General features: G+C 38.9%; 1 protein-coding gene across 2 annotated transcripts in view; it reads left to right on the top strand.

Moving 5' to 3' along the window:
- The window catches only part of DUSP8 (dual specificity phosphatase 8), a 121,855-nt gene that overhangs the window by 47,906 nt on the left and 53,427 nt on the right, over positions 1–20,522 (top strand). For both annotated transcript variants that reach the window (XM_058157722.1, XM_058157713.1), the window contains exon 3: positions 5,129–5,267. In XM_058157722.1, the coding sequence (XP_058013705.1) occupies positions 5,129–5,267 (139 nt within the window). The remainder of the gene's footprint in view (positions 1–5,128; positions 5,268–20,522) is intronic.

Raw genomic sequence — 20,522 nt, 5'->3', positions numbered from 1 at the left:
GAAATAGCAGAAGCATAATAGAAAGAAAGTGTATAAATGAGGGATCTTTGGTGTGCTCTGATCTTGCTTGTTTTCTTGCAGATGTTTCATTACCCTAATTAAGTAACATCACTAGCACTGATGATGTTACCTAGTTAGGTAATGAAACATCTACAAGAAAACAAGCAAGCTCAGAGAGCACCAAGGACCTCTCATTTCAACCCTGAGCTACAAATATTCTCCTTCAAAGTGTATTCAGATACTTGGACATCTTGTGCATTAGGGTACTGTTAACTCTCTTAATCGAGGGTTCAAAATAGGCGTCATTTCTCCCATGTCTGGTTAAGGGAAAAGAAATCCTGTTGAGCTGGAACAAATCTTGCCCGCCCTCTCTCTTGCTATCCTTTGCCCTTCTGAACTCTGTCCAGGCAGCGCCGTGTTTACTCAGCGTAGGCTGCTTCTCCATTGCCAGAGCTTGTCTGGCATTTCTGTTGCCTGAAACCCTATAACTTTAATAAGATATAAACTGTGTCGCATCTATCTGCCGTTGCCCAGCAACTCTTCAATAATGCCCCAAACAAAGCACTTGCCATGTGCAAGCAACCCTAATTCCAAGTGTAGGATAATTCTGCTTCCGAGGCTGCTAATTTCCTCCATAGTTAGCAATCCTGTCATGTTAGCTTGTTCTTTTACCTGTAGCAGCAAGCAGGGTATCTAGTCTGTGCATAAATGACCCTATTTCACAATTGGATTCCAGTCTAGGAACTGAGGGATTACAGTATTTCTATGCCCCCTTTGAGTGTGTTTTTATAATGTTACATGGCCAAATGTGTACTGGTTTTTAACTAATCTTATAATGACAACAGACGAACGATCATCCGTATAAATCCCTCTTGAAATGCTACAGTACAGGTAGTCCTCGACTTATGACCACAATTGAGCCCAAAAGTTATGTTGCTAAGTGAGACATTTGTTAAGTGAGTTTGCCCCATTTTACTACTTTTTGTGTCACAGTTGTTAAGTGAATCATTGCAGTTGTTAAGTTAATAACACGGCTGTTAAGTGAATCTGGCTTCCCCATTGACTTGTCAGCAAGTCGCAAAAGGTGATCACATGACCCTGGGACACAGCAACCGTCATAAATATGAGACAGTTGCCAAGCATCTGAATTTTAATCATGTGATCATTTACTTTGCTGCAACGGTCATACATGTGAAAAATGGTCATAAGTCACTTTTTTCAGTATTGTTGTAACTTCGAACGGTTATTAAATGAACTGTTGTAAGTCCTGCTCTGTTGCAGAGGATTCTCACGTAACACTGGTTCTAACATGCATGTCAGGACATAGACATGAAACAGTCAAACATGTTCTTAAATGAGATGAAAAGCTCAGATTCTCAAGTTCAAAATGAAAATGTTGGATGAGAAGTGAAATATTTTCTTCTTCTTCCTCAAGGAAAAAATAGTCCAGTTGTCTTTGGAAGGGAAAAAAAAAACATCTTTGAGACAACTATGACTTGGATGACTGAGAATCTCCACAGACATTTACAATATTACCATCTTGTTAAAAGTTTCCTGCAGGAATATCTGTTCATAACTTCGGACTGAGAGTGCTGTTGCCATATCAAATAAATGAAATAAATAAAATAAGAGCAATGCTCTCTGCTTCTTTTTTTTTAATTTGCATTTATATCCCGCCCTTCTCGGAAGACTCAGGGTGGCTTACACTATGTTAGCAATAGTCTTCATCCATTTGTATATTATATACAAAGTCAACTTATTGCCCCCAACAATCTGGGTCCTCATTTTACCTACCTTATAAAGGATGGAAGGCTGAGTCAACCTTGGGCCTGGTGGGACTTGAACCTGCAGTAATTGCAAGCAGCTGTGTTAATAACAGACTGTCTTAGCAGTCTGAGCCACCAGAAGCCCTGGGACTCTGATTTTATCCCTTCAGCAATAATAGCAAGATTTTAAGTATGATTATGCATAATTATACATGTTTGGCAACGATGAAACAGCTAGAAAACCTCTCTATTTTAGAGGGCAGTTCTCCTCCATCAAGGCCCGATGATCCTTCTGCTTCTTGATCTGATTCCTCTGATCCTCTTGAGTTTTGGATATTATGAGCAAAAGCAAACAACCCTTTCCCCTGGAAATATTTAGTGAAATCTGACATGCCTGATAATTATTTCCACAGTTCTCTTATAGGGGTTTGTTTTGACAGCCATAATAGAGAGTTAAATTAGCATCCCTGAAGTTTCATGCTGTCAGGCAGACGTGAGTCAATCAGAAGGGATATGTTGAAAGTTGCCAGGCAACTCCACATACTTAAACAGGTCCAGGGAATTCAAAACAATAAAACAGAACCTGTTTTCTATGTGGATTTGCAAGTGGGTTTCGCCCATTCTTCTGTGTCCAGAGAAAGGTACCTCGGTTGTCAAATTTGTTTGGGCTTCTACGGTCTTTTCAAACGTTAGTTGCTTGGAATTGTAGAAAAATATATTCCCCACTCCTTAGTTAATAACAATGCACTCGAAAACCATCTTGGAAATGGTTGTGTCACATATGTGCGAATGGAATTATTCCAAATGGATTATCATGTTCTTAACTCTGTGAAGATGCTCCTAGTGCCATTGTTAATTTATTCCGCAATTTAGGATGCTGTGAACTCTGTGTTAAATTTCCTTTTCTAGTGAGTAGCTTGATTAGAGGAATTTGTCATTGTATACAGTATATTCCCATATCAGCTTTATTTGGTTGTTCATTTTCAATACATTCATCAAGCTTCATTATCCCAACTGGCCCATTTTAATTCTGTGAAGATGCCACACCTGATTTGCTGTCTAAATGCATGCCTGTGTCTTAAGAGGAATGTGTTGGCAGCACCTGCATACTAATGGAATACGCTCTTTCCCCTCAAATCTGTAAATGGTAAGTCAGCAGGCTGTAACTCTTGACTATAATTAATCCACCATTTATCCTTTCCATACTCGTGTTAATTGTGAATTCCACACTAAATTCCACACCCCCTGCTCCCCCCACCCCCTATTTCTATATATTGGGTACTGTACTAGTACAGATGCAAAAGGAGGGGGGACGATGAAGTCAAGAAGTTGCAGCTGTCTCTAGTTCTGCTTGTTGGAGTTTTTGAAGGTAAACATGTTTTCTTCTGCTTGCAACCTAGCAACTCTTACGGCCATTGGGTAAATGAGATTGTAGCCTAAGCTATTCTTGTAGCCTGAGAATCTTTTGCATGGAAGCAGAGAATGCCTTTTTCTGCTTGCCTGAGGCTCTGCCTTTCCAACTCATACTAGGATCAGTTGTCCTGGATCGGGAAAGGAGTAAGGTGAACACTTCAGTGTCGGGGGGGGGGGGGGAAAGGGCTATATTGATATTTTTGATCGTCTTCCCTAACCTTTGTAGAAATCTCTGAGTGGGCTCTGTAATCAGGTGTGTCCCTTCCTTCCTTCCTTCCTTCCTGCCTTCCTTCCTTCCTTTGATGGGGTGATGAGGTACATGAGATCAGGACCAGGTTTTTACCAGATTTGTACACTTTTCGAATCATTAAAAAAAAACCCTGCCCCATTAGAGTTTCCAGAGTGCAACTATAAATAAATAAAACGTTCCAAATAATTTCAACTCAATATTGTTGAGAGCATAACTTAAATCATTGTTGAGTCTATAACTTTTTTTTCCTTTGGATGTAACACATTGAACATTTCTGCATGGTGAAAATTATCTTGATCTTAAATTCCTTCCAGTATTGTTGTTGTCATGGAACAAATTGGAAAGAGCTATGTGGGGTCCCCCCTCCCCCGTTATCTGCAGTTGGCTTCTTTCTCTCTCTGCCTTTCTGTAACCTTGCTTCATCGCAGCTGCCTTTCTCTGACAGCGGAATGATAGATGTGCTTTGCTCCAGAGGGCAGAAGGCCACCAGCTCGGAAGGACGGCGTATGCCACTGATCAGCCTATTCAGTGGATGCACTGAGCCATGGCACTATGAGGATTTCATCAGCCTTTAATGCATTAACCTTTCATTAGGCACAGCAACCCTTGCCTGTGTCTTGCTCTCTGCCTAGACTATTCATCTCATTGCCTGAGTATGCCATGCGCCTTGACATCATGAAGAATCCCCTTTTGTCTCTACCTGGGGAGCGCCGATATATTCATGCAATTTTAATGCTGGTGAATCCTGTAACTGCTTTTCTGTAGAGATCAGTGCAATGGACACAAATAAGGCTGGTTTGGTTATTTTGTGTTAAAGAAATCTGCTAACCTCCTTCTCTGTTCCCAGTCCTCTGGGGACTGTGCATTTTGAGTATATGCCTTACCAAAAAGATCCTATACTACTAAAACAGATTGAGAAAGTAACTGATGCCCAGCCAGGTGGACAAGAATTCTAATATGGGGGAATGACCTGCAATCTGTAAATCGCCCTGAATCCTTCGGGAGAAGAGCGGTATACAAATTAAAATATTATTATTATTATTATTATTATTATTATTATTATTATTATTATTATTATTATTATTATTATTATTATTATTATTATCTAGAATGTGCAAGGTTTGTTTCAGCTTTGACTCTGAAAAACGCTTTTTAACAATCTGGATGAAGGATCCATCCACAAAGGAACACAACAGATACATTCCTTACATAGGTTTCAACTTACATTCAAGTTTCTATATAAGCACTAGAATGATTATGGTTTATTTTGCTACCTAAAAGGAATTAATTCTCCCTGCCCTCGCATAATATCCAGATCAATCGAGTTAATACTCTGTTTTGTTTTGTTTTTAATCTACAAATAATTCTTTCCCTGCAGTAAGAACACAACAATAAACAAACAATGCTATTGTTTTTCATGGCATCCAGTTTCACTTTGCCTTTGCGATGGGAAACAAAATTTGTCTCTCTTTCCCTCCTCTTCCCCTTTATGGAAGTCATCAGTAGACTAAATTAATTGTATTTTTAAATTTCTCGGTTCGTTTTTAGATAAGGAATAGGAATATTATATGTCTGGAGAAGAATAGTGAAAACATTTTCAATTGTTTTTCATACGTGTTTGATAGCTCTCTAACATTTGTATGTTTTGAGTACCATTTGCATCCTCTCACATGTTTTTTTTTTGATGCTACTCTTGCAGGTGGAGGCAGAGAAACATCAAGATGTTGTGGTCTATGATCAGAGTACAAGGGATGTAAATGGACTGTCAACCGACAGTTTCCTATCTGTTCTTCTGGGCAAGCTGGATAGTTGCTTCCACAGTGTCTCCATCCTCACAGGTAGGATTTGGCAGAAGTTGAGGTGGTGGGCTGATTTTTATTTTTTTTCATATCCTTGAAAGGCAGAAGCCTGTGTCCGTATCAATGCAGACTTTGGTAAAATGGTGGAAGAAAAATGCTGGATACCTTACCTTGCTATTTAGTATGCCCTTGTGTAGGTAGGTTGGACCGTCCGATTTTTTAAAAAAGCAATCTTAAAATCTTTCAGTTTATAGGAGCACAAAAACAAGGAACTAGAAAATACAATGCAATAAACATCTAGAATAGAAAAAAGAACAATGGAGTAATGGATTGATTTTTTTAATTAAAAAAAGAACCAGAATTCACCAAGGCTAGCCAATGCATATCTCATTCAGGGTCTTTCTGTCTGGATAAGCTCATCTTGCATTCAAGTCCAATGCCTGGTGGAAGAGCCGGTTTTCCAGGGCCTTATGGAGTCAAGAAAGAGTCAAGGCCAACAAACAGGGAAGTGATGATGTTGTGCAAGGAGGTGTTGTAACAGAGAAAGCACATCTGGATACCATTATGTGACACTTTCATAGAAAGGACTGAAGCACATTTTTCTGCCAGGTCTCATGGTCAAGCAGATATAGTGGGAGGAAAATAATCCTGCAGAATCATTGAGGGCAGAACGAAATGAAAAATATTACAATAATCTAAGACCAGTCTTACAGTATTGCTCAACTGTTTGGAATCCCCACCATATATCTGACATCAGTACAATTGAGTGGCTTCAGAAGTATTTCATGAGAAAAGTCTTGCACTCCTCTGTACACAATACTACTAGGCTCGAAATTCTCGGTTTGGATAACTTAGAACTGCATCACTTGCGGTCAGACCTAGGTATTGCATACAAAATTATACGTAGCAATGTTTTTACCTGTAAATGACTTTTTTTGTTTTAATCGCAATAATATGTGCGCTACAACCGCTTTAAACTCAGTGTAAATCGTTCTAAACTTGACTGTAAAAAATATGATTTCTGTAATAGAGTAGTCAAAGTCTGAAGTGTTCTACCTGATTCAGTTGTTTCACCTACAAATTTTCACAGTTTCAGTCACAAATTGACTTCCGTGGACCTTACATCATACTTAAGTGGTCACTTGAGGGGGCGTGTATAAGTGCAGTAACATGCCTATCATCCCTGTCATTATGTTTCTTTTCTTTTATTCTTGTTCTCATTTTTGTTTGACAAATTCTAATAAATAAATAAAATAAATAAATTCTTGTATAGTACTGCCTTGTTTAGAGACTGTTTGCAGCTTATGACAATGATAAAAAAGTAACTTTGTGACCAATCCTCGCATTTACAACTTTTGCAGGTCTATAAAGCAAAGAAAAGCTGAAGTACAATTGTAAGCACAGTCATGGTGTCATTTAACAACTGCTTCGCTTAATGACCAAGTTGCCAGTCCCAGGTGTCACTACACAAGAGTTATCTGCACATGAATTTCCTGGTGTGCTTATGACATCTTGGTTAATTTTAGCCAGAGAGAAAGCATTGCTGGTTCAAATGATAGTGATAAGGGACAGAGAATTGTTGTATTTTATAATTTATATGGAACAAACCCTGAATATTTTATCCCACATTTGGTTTTTTTTATAAACATGAAATTTGTTAAATCTGCGTTTAACAAAGAGTCTCAGAAATTGTCCTTTTTCCCATATTGTGATTTTGTTCTTCGTTTATTTTTCTGCTCGTCAAAAAGATAATATTGTCTGAAGTGGAATGTGGCCACTAATAGTAGTTTCCATTCTGAAGCAGGGTGGGGAACCTAATTTTACCATAGTGACAGCTGCCGAGGTGATGTGCTTTTATGTAAACAGGTTGTCTTGAAGAGGAATTGCATTAAAATTCCAGAGGAAAAGCTTTATGTTCTGCAAAGCCACAGCTTTTTTAAAAAAGTGATAATTAACTGAGATTAAAGTGGGGATACATAATGATTATTGAGTTCAAAGTATTTTTGTCCGTCTGAAATTTAAATGGTGGAAAAACATGTGATGCATTTTTTTCGGCGGTATGGAGAGTTCATATGCCAATATCTTTTAGATTATCTCTGCAAGTGCTAGCAGCCTTGAAATCTGGACGTCTGGCCTGGGTCTGCAAAAGTGATATGGGTGGAGGGTATCCTGCTTTCTGCTTCTACCACCTTTTGTTAAACAGGAATTAATGCTTATTTTGAAAATTATTCTTGAAAATAATGGAAGGTACGGTTTGTTTCATGTAGGGTTTTCTGATTGTAGTGGTTAATAACATTCATCCTTTCGTGCTTTGAAGTCTTTATTTCAATTGAATATTATATTGTTGGAATTACAATAAATATTATAGTGCTATCATATATGCTACTGTATGTATATTATACTGTTGTATACTAATACTCCTTTATAGTATATTCTATAATGTACGAATGCTATTATATATTATATACTGTAATATAATACCCCGTTTCCCCGAAAATAAGACATCCCCTGATAATAAGCCCAATCAGGCTTTTGAGCACATGTGCTAAAATAAGCCCCCTCCCTGAAAATAAGCCCCCTCCCCGAAAATATTTAAATGCATGTGCAGCCGGTCCCCGCCATTTCCTCTGGTTTCCTCCATGTGCCCCAAAATAATAAGACCTCCCTAAAAATAAGGCCAAACACTTATTTCGGGGTTCAAAAAAATATAAGACAGGGTCTTCCCTTTGGGGAAACACAGTATATAATAGCATATAATATATATTATAATATATATTATAGAATATAATATTAAAGACTATTAGTATATAATAGTATAATACATATACAGTAGTATATATGAAAATGCAATATAGAGAATATTTGTGAAATGTTTATAATATATCTACATCATTTTTATTCATATATGAGTTAAATATACTCAGTGCTTAGGTATGTGGGCATGGGTGTGGGGTGGCATGAAATAAAACATGGGAAATTGGCTCTCACAACTTGATACCACTGGCTTAAATCAGGCTTGATGGAGTGCTGGACCATTGACAGGCAGTTCCAATGATCTGATGGGTCTTGAAGTTCAACTGTAAATATCTCTGAGCTCCCATATCCTGGGGGAGAAATAGAATAGAGGACAGCTTGAGTGAAATAAGAGTCTACAGCCGTGCATCTCAGATTTGGTCATATGATTGTTTTCCATTCATCAGAGTGAAAAGAGGTGGCGTATTTAGGAAAAGATTGTTATCTAGGTGGTGTCCTCCAAGAAGGCCTCTTCTAAAACCACCTGGGATAAATTCTTTTTGCCCAGTAGAGGGTAGTGTTGCTCATCCACTGGAATCTGTGTGGCCCATGCTAAACAATTGAGCATAATATAATTGCTAACATGAACAACACGATAACAAATCATTATGTTACATAACAACAAGTCATTATGTCATGCCATAGCGAACTGGATTCTTTTCTTTCTTTCTTTTTTTCCCTTATTTGTGTTGCAGTTTGGTATCAGCTCCAGATACACTAGCACAGCTACCTTTATGGAGCAGGGCATGCCCAGTTCAGTTCTTTGAGAGTCTTTGTATCAGTGGTGGGTTTCTACCGGTTCGTCTTGGTTCGGACAAACCGGTAGTGGCGGGAGGCACCGTCCACCCACCAAGACATCATCATGGACGCTCTGTGCATGCACAGAAGGTTCTGTGCATGCGCAGAAGTGCCGTACGCAAGCACGCTCACAGTTCTGAACTGGTAGCGAAGGTAAGTGAAAACCACTACTGCTTTGTATATACCCTGTTTCCCCCAAAATAAGACATCCCATGATAATAAGCCCAATCGGGCTTTTGAGCACATGGCAATAAGGCCAAGCACTTATTTCAGGGTTCAAAAAAATATAAGACAGGGTCTTATTTTCGGGAAAACATGGTATGTGTATTCACAGGTGCAGCAGAAAAGGTTTTGGGGACTAGGGTAAATAGACATCTCCTCCTCTGATTCAGCCCAATCTGACTAATTTAATACTTACAGAATGAATGAATGAATGAATGAATGAATGAATGAATGAATGAATGAATGAATGAATGAATGAATGAATGAACAAGCAGGGATTTCTTCCAGCACTCTTAAAATAAAGAGCGAGTTCTTTTTGGAAAGAGAAAAAGGAAGGGTGATGATGTGACTATTGGTGTAATGAATCAGGGTTGGTGAGGACAGTTTAGCCTTTCCACAGCCCATGTGGCTGTTATTGTAGTCGTCGCCTTTCTGCAGAGTGCATCAAACTCTAGTACTAGCAAGCTGTGAGCAGGAGGCAAATATGAATGAAATCGTCCAAGTAGTTAGAGCAAGAACAAGCCAGAGGAAATCAAAGTACTCATTCATTCCATTGATATCTTGATCAAGGTTAGAAGTACATTTTATAGGTTGTTTGGTCTCATTCTTGAATGTGTATAAAAAAGGTAATCCTTGAGTTACAATGGCAATTGGTATCGGAATTGTCCTCGTTATGTGCCATGGTTGTAAAGTACAGTGCCATGTGACTGAGTAGCTTAGCAATATCAATTCCAAAAGTCCCATTTGCCAGCATTAAGCAAGGACTGAAGGGGTCATTAAGTGAGGACCTTATATGATACCACTTCCTACTTCCTGCTGGCTTCGACATTGAACCTTGGAAGTTGATTAACGTGACTATGAGGATACTGAGACAGGAAGAACTCTGAGAACCAGTTGTAATTCCCCCTTGTTCAATACCACCAGAAATTTGAATGGTCATTGAGTGAGTGGGTATAACTTAAGAACCACACTTCTGAAACAGTAGGAACATTTTTATTTGGTCACCTGCTAGTTGTAGTTTATAATGAGCTGTAGTGGATGATGCAGTATAAGTATAGAAAAGCATGAAGTTACTTGTGGACAGTTATTCAATGTTTACATTAATTGGCATTAGATTAAGAATGGCTGATGTATTATGTACATGTAAATTGTCTAGTCTAGTTTTCTTTCATCTAGAAGCAACCTATTCTGTATAGTTATATCTGCATTTCTAATTAATACTGTACAGGAAATACGATTGTATCATAAAGCAGAGAGAAATGCAGTTTATTTGATATGTATCTTGACACTGGGATAATCAAATTAAAACCAGAATAAATTAATACCAGGCAGGAATTTGGGGAATCTAGCGTTCCCTTTTTACTTTGCTAAAAATTAATCACTTTGACCTCTGGTCGGAAGGGATCTATCTATTAACAGGTATATAGTTGATGTTTTGAAAAAACAATAATGATAATTTTGTTGTAAGTAACATGTTTAGAAACTCCACAAATTCTACACGTTTATAACCCCTACAAAATAAGGGCATTTTTTTTTCATAGATGGAAGAATGCTATATTCATTCTTCAGATTATTGTTGGTCAAGAAAAAATAGATGTGGTACAACAACTTGAGGGCAAGCTACAAGGAGATTTTTGCAGAGGGAGTTCCACTGTGTAAATAAGGAAATGGAGAAATAAAGAGGAGACAGAACTTAGTTTTTTTAACACTCAAACACACACTCTCTCTCTCTCTCTCTCTCTCTCTCTCTCACACACACACACACACACACACACACACACACACACAGAGAGAGAGAGAGAGAGAGAGAAATACTCCCTGTGTGGAGCATTTCTACCACTTTACCTGCTATTTTCTCTGCTGGCTTTGAATTCTAGGATTTTAGTTCTAGAGGGCACAAATTCAGGAAGTTTGTTCATTTAATCTTGACCTTTAGATGTAATTCTCAGTGAGAGGAATATACTTTCAGCTATTTAAACCATATACCTTTTGATAGTGCATTACAACTTCTACTCCACCTCTCAAAAGCCCTTCATACATACAATTATCTGCTCTATTCATACATTATATTCTTGAAGAAAGCAATCAGTTGCTCAAATTCTATCCAGCTAGTCTTTATAATACTTAGTCCTGCTGGGAGTTAGGTTTAGTTAAAGGTTTTTTTTCATTTCTATTCAACTAGGAAATCATTAAACAAAAACCATCTTTTTCCCCCCATCTCCTACAGAATCATAAGGGGCGTGCATAAGCGCACAAACGTGCCTACCGTTCCTGTCCTATTGTTTTTCTTTTCTTCTTCCTATATATATGCTTATACCTCCTTATATTTACTCATATATGTGTTTATTTACTATATAATCTTTTTGTATGATACCTACATATATTGTTGTGACAAAATAAAATAAATAAATAAATAAAAATAAATTGACATCTCATTTGCAGCCCCTCTGTGGCTTGAAATTAACAATATTCTGCCAGAGTTTACTGAATTCACATTCTGCTAAGCACATCATCAATAAGGGCTATTCACCATTTCCTGAGTGGATGGATGGAGATAGATGATAGATGGTAGATGGAAGAAGGTATAGGGTAGATGGGTAGATGGGTAGATGGGTAAATAGTTCAGTCTCCCTTCGTCCCTCAAAGGAGATGAGGGAGTATGATTGTGTGTAAAGGCATTCATATATGTAAACATCTGAGAAAGGAAAAGTATGGGGATTAGGAAAGAAAGGAAAAGGCAGGTTCTGATACATAAGTCCACACAGGAAGGCTCCCGTTCCCTGCCCCAGAATCAGGTCTTGCAGTGACCATCACAAAGACTGAGTATCAGGCCAGACCTGTGCCAAACCATTGCAATCTGGATTGGAATGCCTGAAATTGTCTTAAGAAATAGCTGGGAGCCGCATGGGGGACTTAGACTAACTGAGGAATTGCCTTATACCTTCATTTGGGTAAGTATATAACCCTCCTTTCCTTCTTTCCTTCCTTTCTTCCTCCTTCCTTCCTTCCTTCCATGTAACAGCTTGCTTTAAAAGAAATGATAATGCTGAAGACAGACTTTGCTTAGCCTAACCCTAAATTTTGCTATACCCTAAAGCAGGGGTCTCCAACCTTGGGAATTTCAAGACCTGTGGACTTGAACTCCCAGCCAGCTTTGCTGGCTGAGGAATTCTGGGAGTTGAAGTCCACAAGTCTTAAAGTTCCCAAGGTTGATGACCCCTGCCCTAAAGCATTTAGACTTATTCACAACTTAAAACAGGAAGTCCTCTGAATTTTACACTGACCAGAAGGTGCTGAAACCCTTTGAAGGACTTTGTGTTGTGATAAGATGATTGTTTTTCACATGGGCACATGCAGAGGTACCATACCTCATCAGGACTTTCCTTATTGCATGCAAGAGATAATTATTGGAAAGCCTTATTTGGTTTGAAGAATAGTAGTCTCGAAAAGCCTGTTGAGTGCAACTATCTTGATAACCTGTAATCGGGTATTACAATCAAACAAATTAACTTCACCCCAACTCATGATGTCCTGCAGTATATAACTTCATCATGAACTGAAGAGCACTGCATTACAGAATTCTGTTTACAACTTAATTAAACTTTTCTAGCCAACATGATCATATTTGATGCTGGACTTGGGCCAGCATGATTGTTTTTTAGTACAATTCTATTGTTGCAATACTATGTTTATCAAGATGGAATGAATGTGTAATAATGTAGATGGGGTGGGGATAGTGTTATATTATGTATGAGCTCATAGGAAAAATATGATGATGCAAGGTGAATATGTGGAAAACAGTGTGCATTTAAAAAATCTCTCAAAAATAGTAAGGATGTATTTACTGCAGCATAGCTTTCACCAGCATAATTCAAGTCCCAACATTTTCATTATTTATTTATTGGCATATTTATGTAGAATAGAATAGAATAGAATTTTTATTGGCCAAGTGTGATTGGACACACAAGGAATTTGTCTTGGTGTATATGCTCTCAGTGTACATAAAAGAAAAGATACGTTCATCAATCAATATTTACAACACAATTGATGATAAATATATCAATATAAATCATAAGGATTGCCAGCAACAAGTTATAGTCATATAGTCATAAATGGAAAGAGATTGGTGATGGGAACTATGAGAAGATTAATAGTAGTGCAGATTCAGTAAATAGTTTGACAGTGTTGATGGAATTATTTGTTTAGCAGAGTGATGGCCTTCGGGAAAAAACTGTTCTTGTGTCTAGTTGTTCTGGTGTGCAGTGCTCTATAGCGTCGTTTTGAGGGTAGGAGTTGAAACAGTTTATGTCCAGGATGCGAGGGATCTGCAAATATTTTCACGACCCTCTTCTTGATTCGTGCAGTATACAGGTCCTCAATGGAAGGCAGGTTGGTAGCAATTATTTTTTCTGCAGTTCTAATTATCCTCTGAAGTCTGTGTTTTTCTTGTTGGGTTGCAGAACCGAACCAGACAGTTATAGAGGTGCAAATGACAGACTCAATAATTCCTCTGTAGAACTGAATCAGCAGCTCCTTGGGCAGTTTGAGCTTACTGAGTTGGTGCAGAAAGAACATTCTTTGTTGTCCTTTTTAATGATGTTTTGATGTTAGCTGTCCATTTGAGATCTTGCGATATGATAGAACCCAGAAATTTGAAGGTTTCTACTGTTGATACTGTGTTGTCAAGTATTGTGAGAGGTGGAAGTATGGAAGGGTTTCTCCTAAAGTCTACCACCATTTCTACGGTTTTGAGTGTGTTCAGTTCCAGATTGTTTTGGTTGCACCACAAGGCTAGTCGTTCGACCTCTCGTCTATATGCGGATTCGTCATTGTCTCGAATGAGACCAATCACTGTTGTGTCATCTGCGAACTTCAGTAGCTTAACAGATGGATCATTGGAGATGCAGTCATTGGTATACAGAGAGAAGAGAAGTGGGGAGAGCACACAGCCTTGGGGGGCCCCTGTGCTAATTGTACAGGTATTTGATGTGATCTTGCTTAGCTTCACCTGCTGCTTCCTGTTTGTTAGGAAGCTTGTGATCCACTTACAAGTCTGTTCTGTAGCTGGTTTAGCTTAGTTAGAAGAATGTCTGGAATGATGGTATTGAATGCTGAACTAAAGTCTACAGAAAGGACCCTTGCATAGGTCTTTGGAGACTCAAGATGTTGTAGGATGTAGTGCAGAGCCATATTAACAGCATCATCTGTTGATCTATTTGCTCGGTATGCAAATTGCAAGGGGTCTAACAGCGGATCCGTGATGGTTTTCAAGTAGGAAAGCACTAGCCTTTCAAAGGTTTTCATGACTACAGATGTTAAAGCAACTGGTCTGTAGTCATTCAGTTCCTTGATGGTGGGCTTCTTGGCACTGGGATGATGGTAGAGCGTTTGAAGCAAGAAGGAACATAACACATCTCTAGTGATTTATTGAAAATATGGGTGAAGATGGGGCCAATTGGTCAGCACAGACTTTTAAGCAAGAAGGAGTTATCTTGTCTGGGCCTGGAGCTTTTCCTGGCTTTTGTCTGTGAAATAGGTCCTGTACTTCTTTTCTGTGATCACTAGAGGTTGTGAACCCAATGAAATGGGGTCAGTTGTAGGAGGCTTGGTTGTTGTTGGTGTGTCTGAGATGGGGGTTGTGGAGATAGTTGGCTGTAGTTTCCTTTCAAACCTGCAGTAAAACTCATTCAGGTCATCTGCCAGTTGTTGATTACCTTCAGCCTGGGAAGGAGGTTTGCCATAGCCGGTGATATTTTTAAGAGTTTTCCACATGTTTGCTGGTTCATTTGCTGAAAACTGATTCTTTAGCTTTTCAGAGTAGCATCTTTTTGCTGCTCTGATCTCCCTTGTTAGTGCATTTCTGGCCTGATTGTACAGCATTTTATCACCTTTTCTGTAGGCTTCCTCTTTGGAATGTCGTAGCTGCTTAAGTTTAGGCGTAAACCAAGGTTAGTTGTTACTGTATATTCACAAGTTCCTTGTAGGTACACATAGGTCTTCACAGAAGCTGACATATGATGTTACAGTATCTGTGAGTTCATCCAGGTCTGCAGAGGTATCTTTAAAAATATTCCAATCAGTGCAGTCAAAACATGCCTGTAGCTTTAATTCTGATTCCTCCGTCCAGGTCTTCACTGATTTAATTATTGGTTTTGTGGCTTTAAGTCTTTGCCTGTAAGCAGGTACAAGGTGAATCATGCAATGATCAGAGTGTCCTACAGCTGCACGTGGTAAAGACCGATAAGCATCTTTTAGTGTTGTGTAGCAATGGTCTAGAGTATTCTTGCCTCTGGTGGGACAATTGACATGCTGAAAGTATTTTGGTAGCTCTTTCCTTAAGTTTGCCTTGTTTAGATCTCCCAAAACAATGGCCAGTGAATCAGGGTGTTTGGCTTCAGCCTCCATGATTTGGTTAGCTAGAGTTCGTAATGCCTTGTTTACACAGGCTTGTGGTGGGACATAAACAGCAATTAGAAGAAATGAGGAAAATTCACGAGGTGAATAGTAAGGTTTGCAGTTGATAATTAGAGTCTCTAAATTATTGTCACAGAATTTGTAAATTATTTTAAAATCACCAGTTTCTGCTAATATATAGGCATAAGCCTCCTCCTTTCTTTTTACCAGATGTTTCTGGAATCCTGTCTGATCGTTCAATCTGAAACCCTGGAATGTTCAGGCTGCTATTTTCATATAGTATATTCATATAGTATATATAGTACTGCAGTTCTATAAGGCGCCTAGTGGTTTACATGTATTCACAAAATAATAAAGCCCTAAAATCTTTATAAAGAGTCCAGGGTTGTTGGATACGAGATGGGCGGCAAATAAATTTCATAATAATAAATAAAAAAAATAATGACATTAATAATATTCCCCCTTGGTGAACAAACAAGCAACAATCTAGGCTATAGTGTCTACCAGTTCAACATTCTGGAATAAACCCATGTTTTATGAGTATAGGTTTCATCTATGGAGAATAGTCTTGCTGTCAATTTGTAATGTTTTTGACAAGCAGATTCATTTTCCTTTATTTCCTTTTTGTATACAAAAAGGACAACGTAAACAGTAGTGTTTTATCAGGAGGTTGCTGCTATGCAATAGTACTGCTTTCCCAGAGTTTCATTATCGGATTGTGTTGCCTAAAGATGCTTACTGTTTCTACTATAGAAAGTATTAAAATAATTACCAGCCTAAGGAAGATTATATCTGTAATTAAGGCTTTACAGCCTGCTGCCCAGACTTCAAGTTGCCTTTGGTTTGATTGTTGCAGAACTCAAAGGTGGAGAGCAAGTGGAGCAGTGATTCAAGTGAGTGTGTTTATTGTGCTCTGAAGAATTTCACACGATAGCAATTCCTATTGCAGGAGAACTGGCACAGGCAGAGTGTGAGCCACTATTGCAAAGTCACGACGGTATGAAATGAGGTCAAGTAACACTGTATATATTGTACAACATGGGATCTTACATCAGCTTATTGAATAGGTGGGGCAGGACAAGCACATCTGAAACCTGTTGTGATTAATCCTGATTCATAGACATTCTTTCTGCTTTTTCCAGGCCAGCAGGGTGGGGAGGAAGCATGTTAATAAAATACGTAACCAGAGTCCAGCTGAAAATAACAAGCAAGTTTCTATTAGAGGTGGACCAGTTTAATTCTCAACGATATATAATGCATTAAATTTTTTGTCACCCTGCAGTACTTGGCTATAAGTTGCCTCTGTCATTTTCCCCTTCATTTCTCTTTCACTGGCTTTTTGCTATTACTATGAGAAAGAACCACTCATCTGAGCCACCAATTCTACCTTTCCTGTATTACTTGAGCAATGGTAGATCTTATAAAATGGCATTACTATGTTGACTGGAAAGGAGAATTTGTTTCCTCTACAAATAATAGATTTTTGGAATGATAGGATTGTCTTCAGTTTGCTGAGAATATGAAAACAGAGACAGATTTTTCTTGCCTTTTTTTTTAATGTATCTTCTTAAATCCAGAGTTCCTTTTTGAAGACAACAAGAGTGGGAGTAGGTACATATTTTAGAAATTGGAAGAAAGTTACTTTCGCTGTAACTAGTGATCTGCTAATGGATAATGACTATGCTATTCCTCTACCTTGATTAGCAATAGCAACAGCACTTAGACTTATATACCACTTCATAGTGCTTTTACAGCCCTCTCTAAACGGTTTACAGAGTCAACATATTGCCCCCAATAGTCTGGGTCCTCATTTTACCCACCTCAGAAGGATGAAAGGCTGAATCAACCTTGAGCCAGTGAGATTTGAACTGCTGAACAGCAGCTAGCAGTCAGCTGAAGTAGCCTGCAGTACTGCACTCTAACCACTGCGCCACCTCGGCTCCATGATTAATTGTCTTAAGGAGGGGGGATATTTATTTATTTATTTATTTATTTATTTATTTATATGCTACCCATCTCACTATTGAAGGGACTCTCGGTGGCTTACAAAGTTATGAAAAGGATGGTATGAAATGATTGCAATTAACAAGAATTCCATGGAGACTATAAACCAAGAGGATGGATGATACAGGGGTGGGAATCTTCTCTCTGCTCCATCAACCCCGCCCCCCAGCATAGAACACCCCTATTGGTATTTCCCCCCCCCCCCCTCTATTAACTCCTAGAGGAAAAGTAGAATTCAGTAGGATGCATTTTTAAAGAAAACTTCAGTATAAATGAGAAGGCAAGGTGTCCTTGTATTTTGTATCTTCATCAGAACTTGTGTCAGTAAAGATGGTGCTTTTCTATTTTACATTCATTTATCGCAGCTTGCACACACACATATATATATATACTCTGTTTCTCCATTGAATATGCCCGTGCACATGTGCACATCCATGGACTGTTCTCTTTGATTCAGGGTAGGGAGGCAGCCTGTTCCCAGAAGTTGCTGTTAATTTCCTTCCTGAGGTTTTGGCAAGTGCTCATCTATGAGTTTTTGCTGTGGCGTCATGAGCTGCATGCCCTGGAGCCTGTCAATTCGCTAATGTCAAATGCAGACCACTAATGTGCTGGTTGGAGGAAAGGGACTGAAATGTAGAACAGTGGGTCACGGCTGCTGCGTTTTATGTGGAAAGCATGACTCAAAGCAAGAAAAAAGTTGCTGAAAATTTAATAGGCAGCCAGAGATTTCTAAAACACACACACACCAATGCACAAAATGTAATCTTTTGTCTAATACGGAAAGTAGGCTATTAAAGTAAATTAAATGGGTCCCTGCTTGGGTGGTCTGGGGCTTGTAGCTTCATGTCATGCACAAAAATATGTGCCTTAAGATATTGTGTGGACACCTACAACTATTCACAATTTTCACATCTGCTTCGTTTTCAGAGAATGGCCTTACATAAACTTTCCTTGACAGAGATATAGTATTCCTTTCATTCAATTTCATTCAATTCATGAAACCTGAATTTCAAAATTCAGGTTTCCATTACCTTAAGTTCATAAATTACCTACATTTATGAACCATTTTTCTGTTGAAAAGCAGTCTTAACAGGAATAGGTAGCGATCTTGATGTTCCATAGCTAAAATTGGATATGTGAATCCACTGCAATTTAAAAATGCAAAAATACACTGAAACCGAGTTCCTTTTCCTAATGGGATGCTGGTTTTAATATTGAGATATTCAATCATGAGCCCTGTTCAGGTATGCTTGCTCTCCCCCCACCCCCATAATTAATTAAGAGTTGCATCTCCTGCTGTCCGCATGTTCAGGGAATGTCTGCCAAGGAGAACCCAGCCAAATGCTCACCAGGCTCTGGATCCTTAAACAATCAAGGCTCCTTGTCACAGAGGAAGTCTCCATGTGTCTGGCAGATTTCCCTACTGCGGACTTTACTCCAGTGAGGGGGAAGGGGATGAATCCAGCTGGCACACTGCTCTTGATCACATGGTAGGGAAAGCTTGATGGGGCTTCTCGACTTCTTGCAAAGATAATGGAAAGGTGGCTTAACTTTCATTTGAGGCAGCTGATAATATTTGTTATCTACCCACCCAAAGCTTATTAAAATTGAATGAGCTCCCTCCCAACTTCTAAAAATACAATTTGGTACCTTCCATGCCCATCATCCCCGTCCTGATGGCTAAGTCTCCTTTCTCTGACTGGAAATGTCAACACATCTGAAGAGCTCTTGATTGGGGATGTTTGTACTAAAGCAGGGGTGTCCAAACCTGGCAATTTTAAGACATGTGGACTTCAATTCCCAGCATTCTGGGGTTGAAGTCCACAAGTCTTAAAGTTGCCAAGTTTGGACACCCCTGTACTAAAGAGAGAGCTTTCCTTTCATTTTATACAGATCTATAGATCAGTAGAAAAAGAGCATATCCTATCATTATAGGAAAAGGCATAAAACAGAAACAAAATATTTTAGACTGAATTAAAAGTAAAATGATGAGGACCATTAACAACCCGATAATTATGTTGCACATTGAGCAATCATTAACCTTTGAAGATAATGAAGAGTAGCAGGAAGCTTAGCAACCTTGTCTGTATGATGAGCATTTCTGTCTGCTAATAGATAACATGCATGCAAATCATCAATGTATCCAGGGAATTCAGCTAGTAGGGAGAGAATGAAGGTAGATCTACTTATTTTACTCCGAATACTTGTTACAATGGAGGCTAAAGATTCTACTTGGCCCAGCCAGGTTTGGCCTTCCATTCAAGAAATACCTTTCTCTCAGTGCTGCTAACAACCTGTTAAAACATGCCAGAGGAAATGCTCTTTTTAATTTCTGAGGCTCCAAAGAGTAAAGAGAAAAAAAGCTAGAGTCTGGACAGAAGAAGGTGAATTTAAAAAACAACAACCCTGTAATAACCAACTGACTTACACTGTCAGTCTTCATCCAGAATTTATTGCTTTACTGTTGCTTTAGTTTTGCTAAATCAGGGGTGAAATGCTCCAGGTTCAGACCAGATCGGTTGATCTGGTAGCGATGGCGGCAGGCAGTTTGGAGAACCGGTAGCAAAATTCCCTGCCAACCCCCCCCCCGCCCATTCCTAGCTGAGCCGCGCGATCGTCAGAGCCTTTTTTACTTTTAAAAGCATTTTTACAACCTCTTCAGCCAAATAGGTTGTAAAAAAAATGCTTTTAAAAGGTTTTTAAAAAAGGCTCTGACGATCACAGCTGAGCTGCACAATCATCAGAGGTTTTTTTTTTTACTTTTAAAAGCATTTTTTTTACAACCTCTTTGGCCGAATAGGTTGTTAAAAAAATGGTTTTAAAAGTAAAAAAAAAAGATTGTGTGCCACAGCTGATCACCGCCCCCCGCACGCGCTGTTCTACTTACCCCATGCCGCCTTTTGGCGTGCACTATGCACGCACGCACCTCATTTGGTGCATGGTGCGCATGTACAGCCAGCGAGCCGGTAGTAAACCGGTTCAGATTTCACCACTGTGCTAAATCCTAAAATGTGAAACAGATTTTAAACATCCGTAGACACCACCAGGTTGAGTGGAAAGAAT

This window comes from Ahaetulla prasina, chromosome 1 (genome assembly GCF_028640845.1).
Source record: "Ahaetulla prasina isolate Xishuangbanna chromosome 1, ASM2864084v1, whole genome shotgun sequence".
NCBI classification, from domain to species: Eukaryota; Metazoa; Chordata; class Lepidosauria; order Squamata; family Colubridae; genus Ahaetulla; species Ahaetulla prasina.
This window is presented reverse-complemented; position numbering and strand designations above follow the sequence as displayed.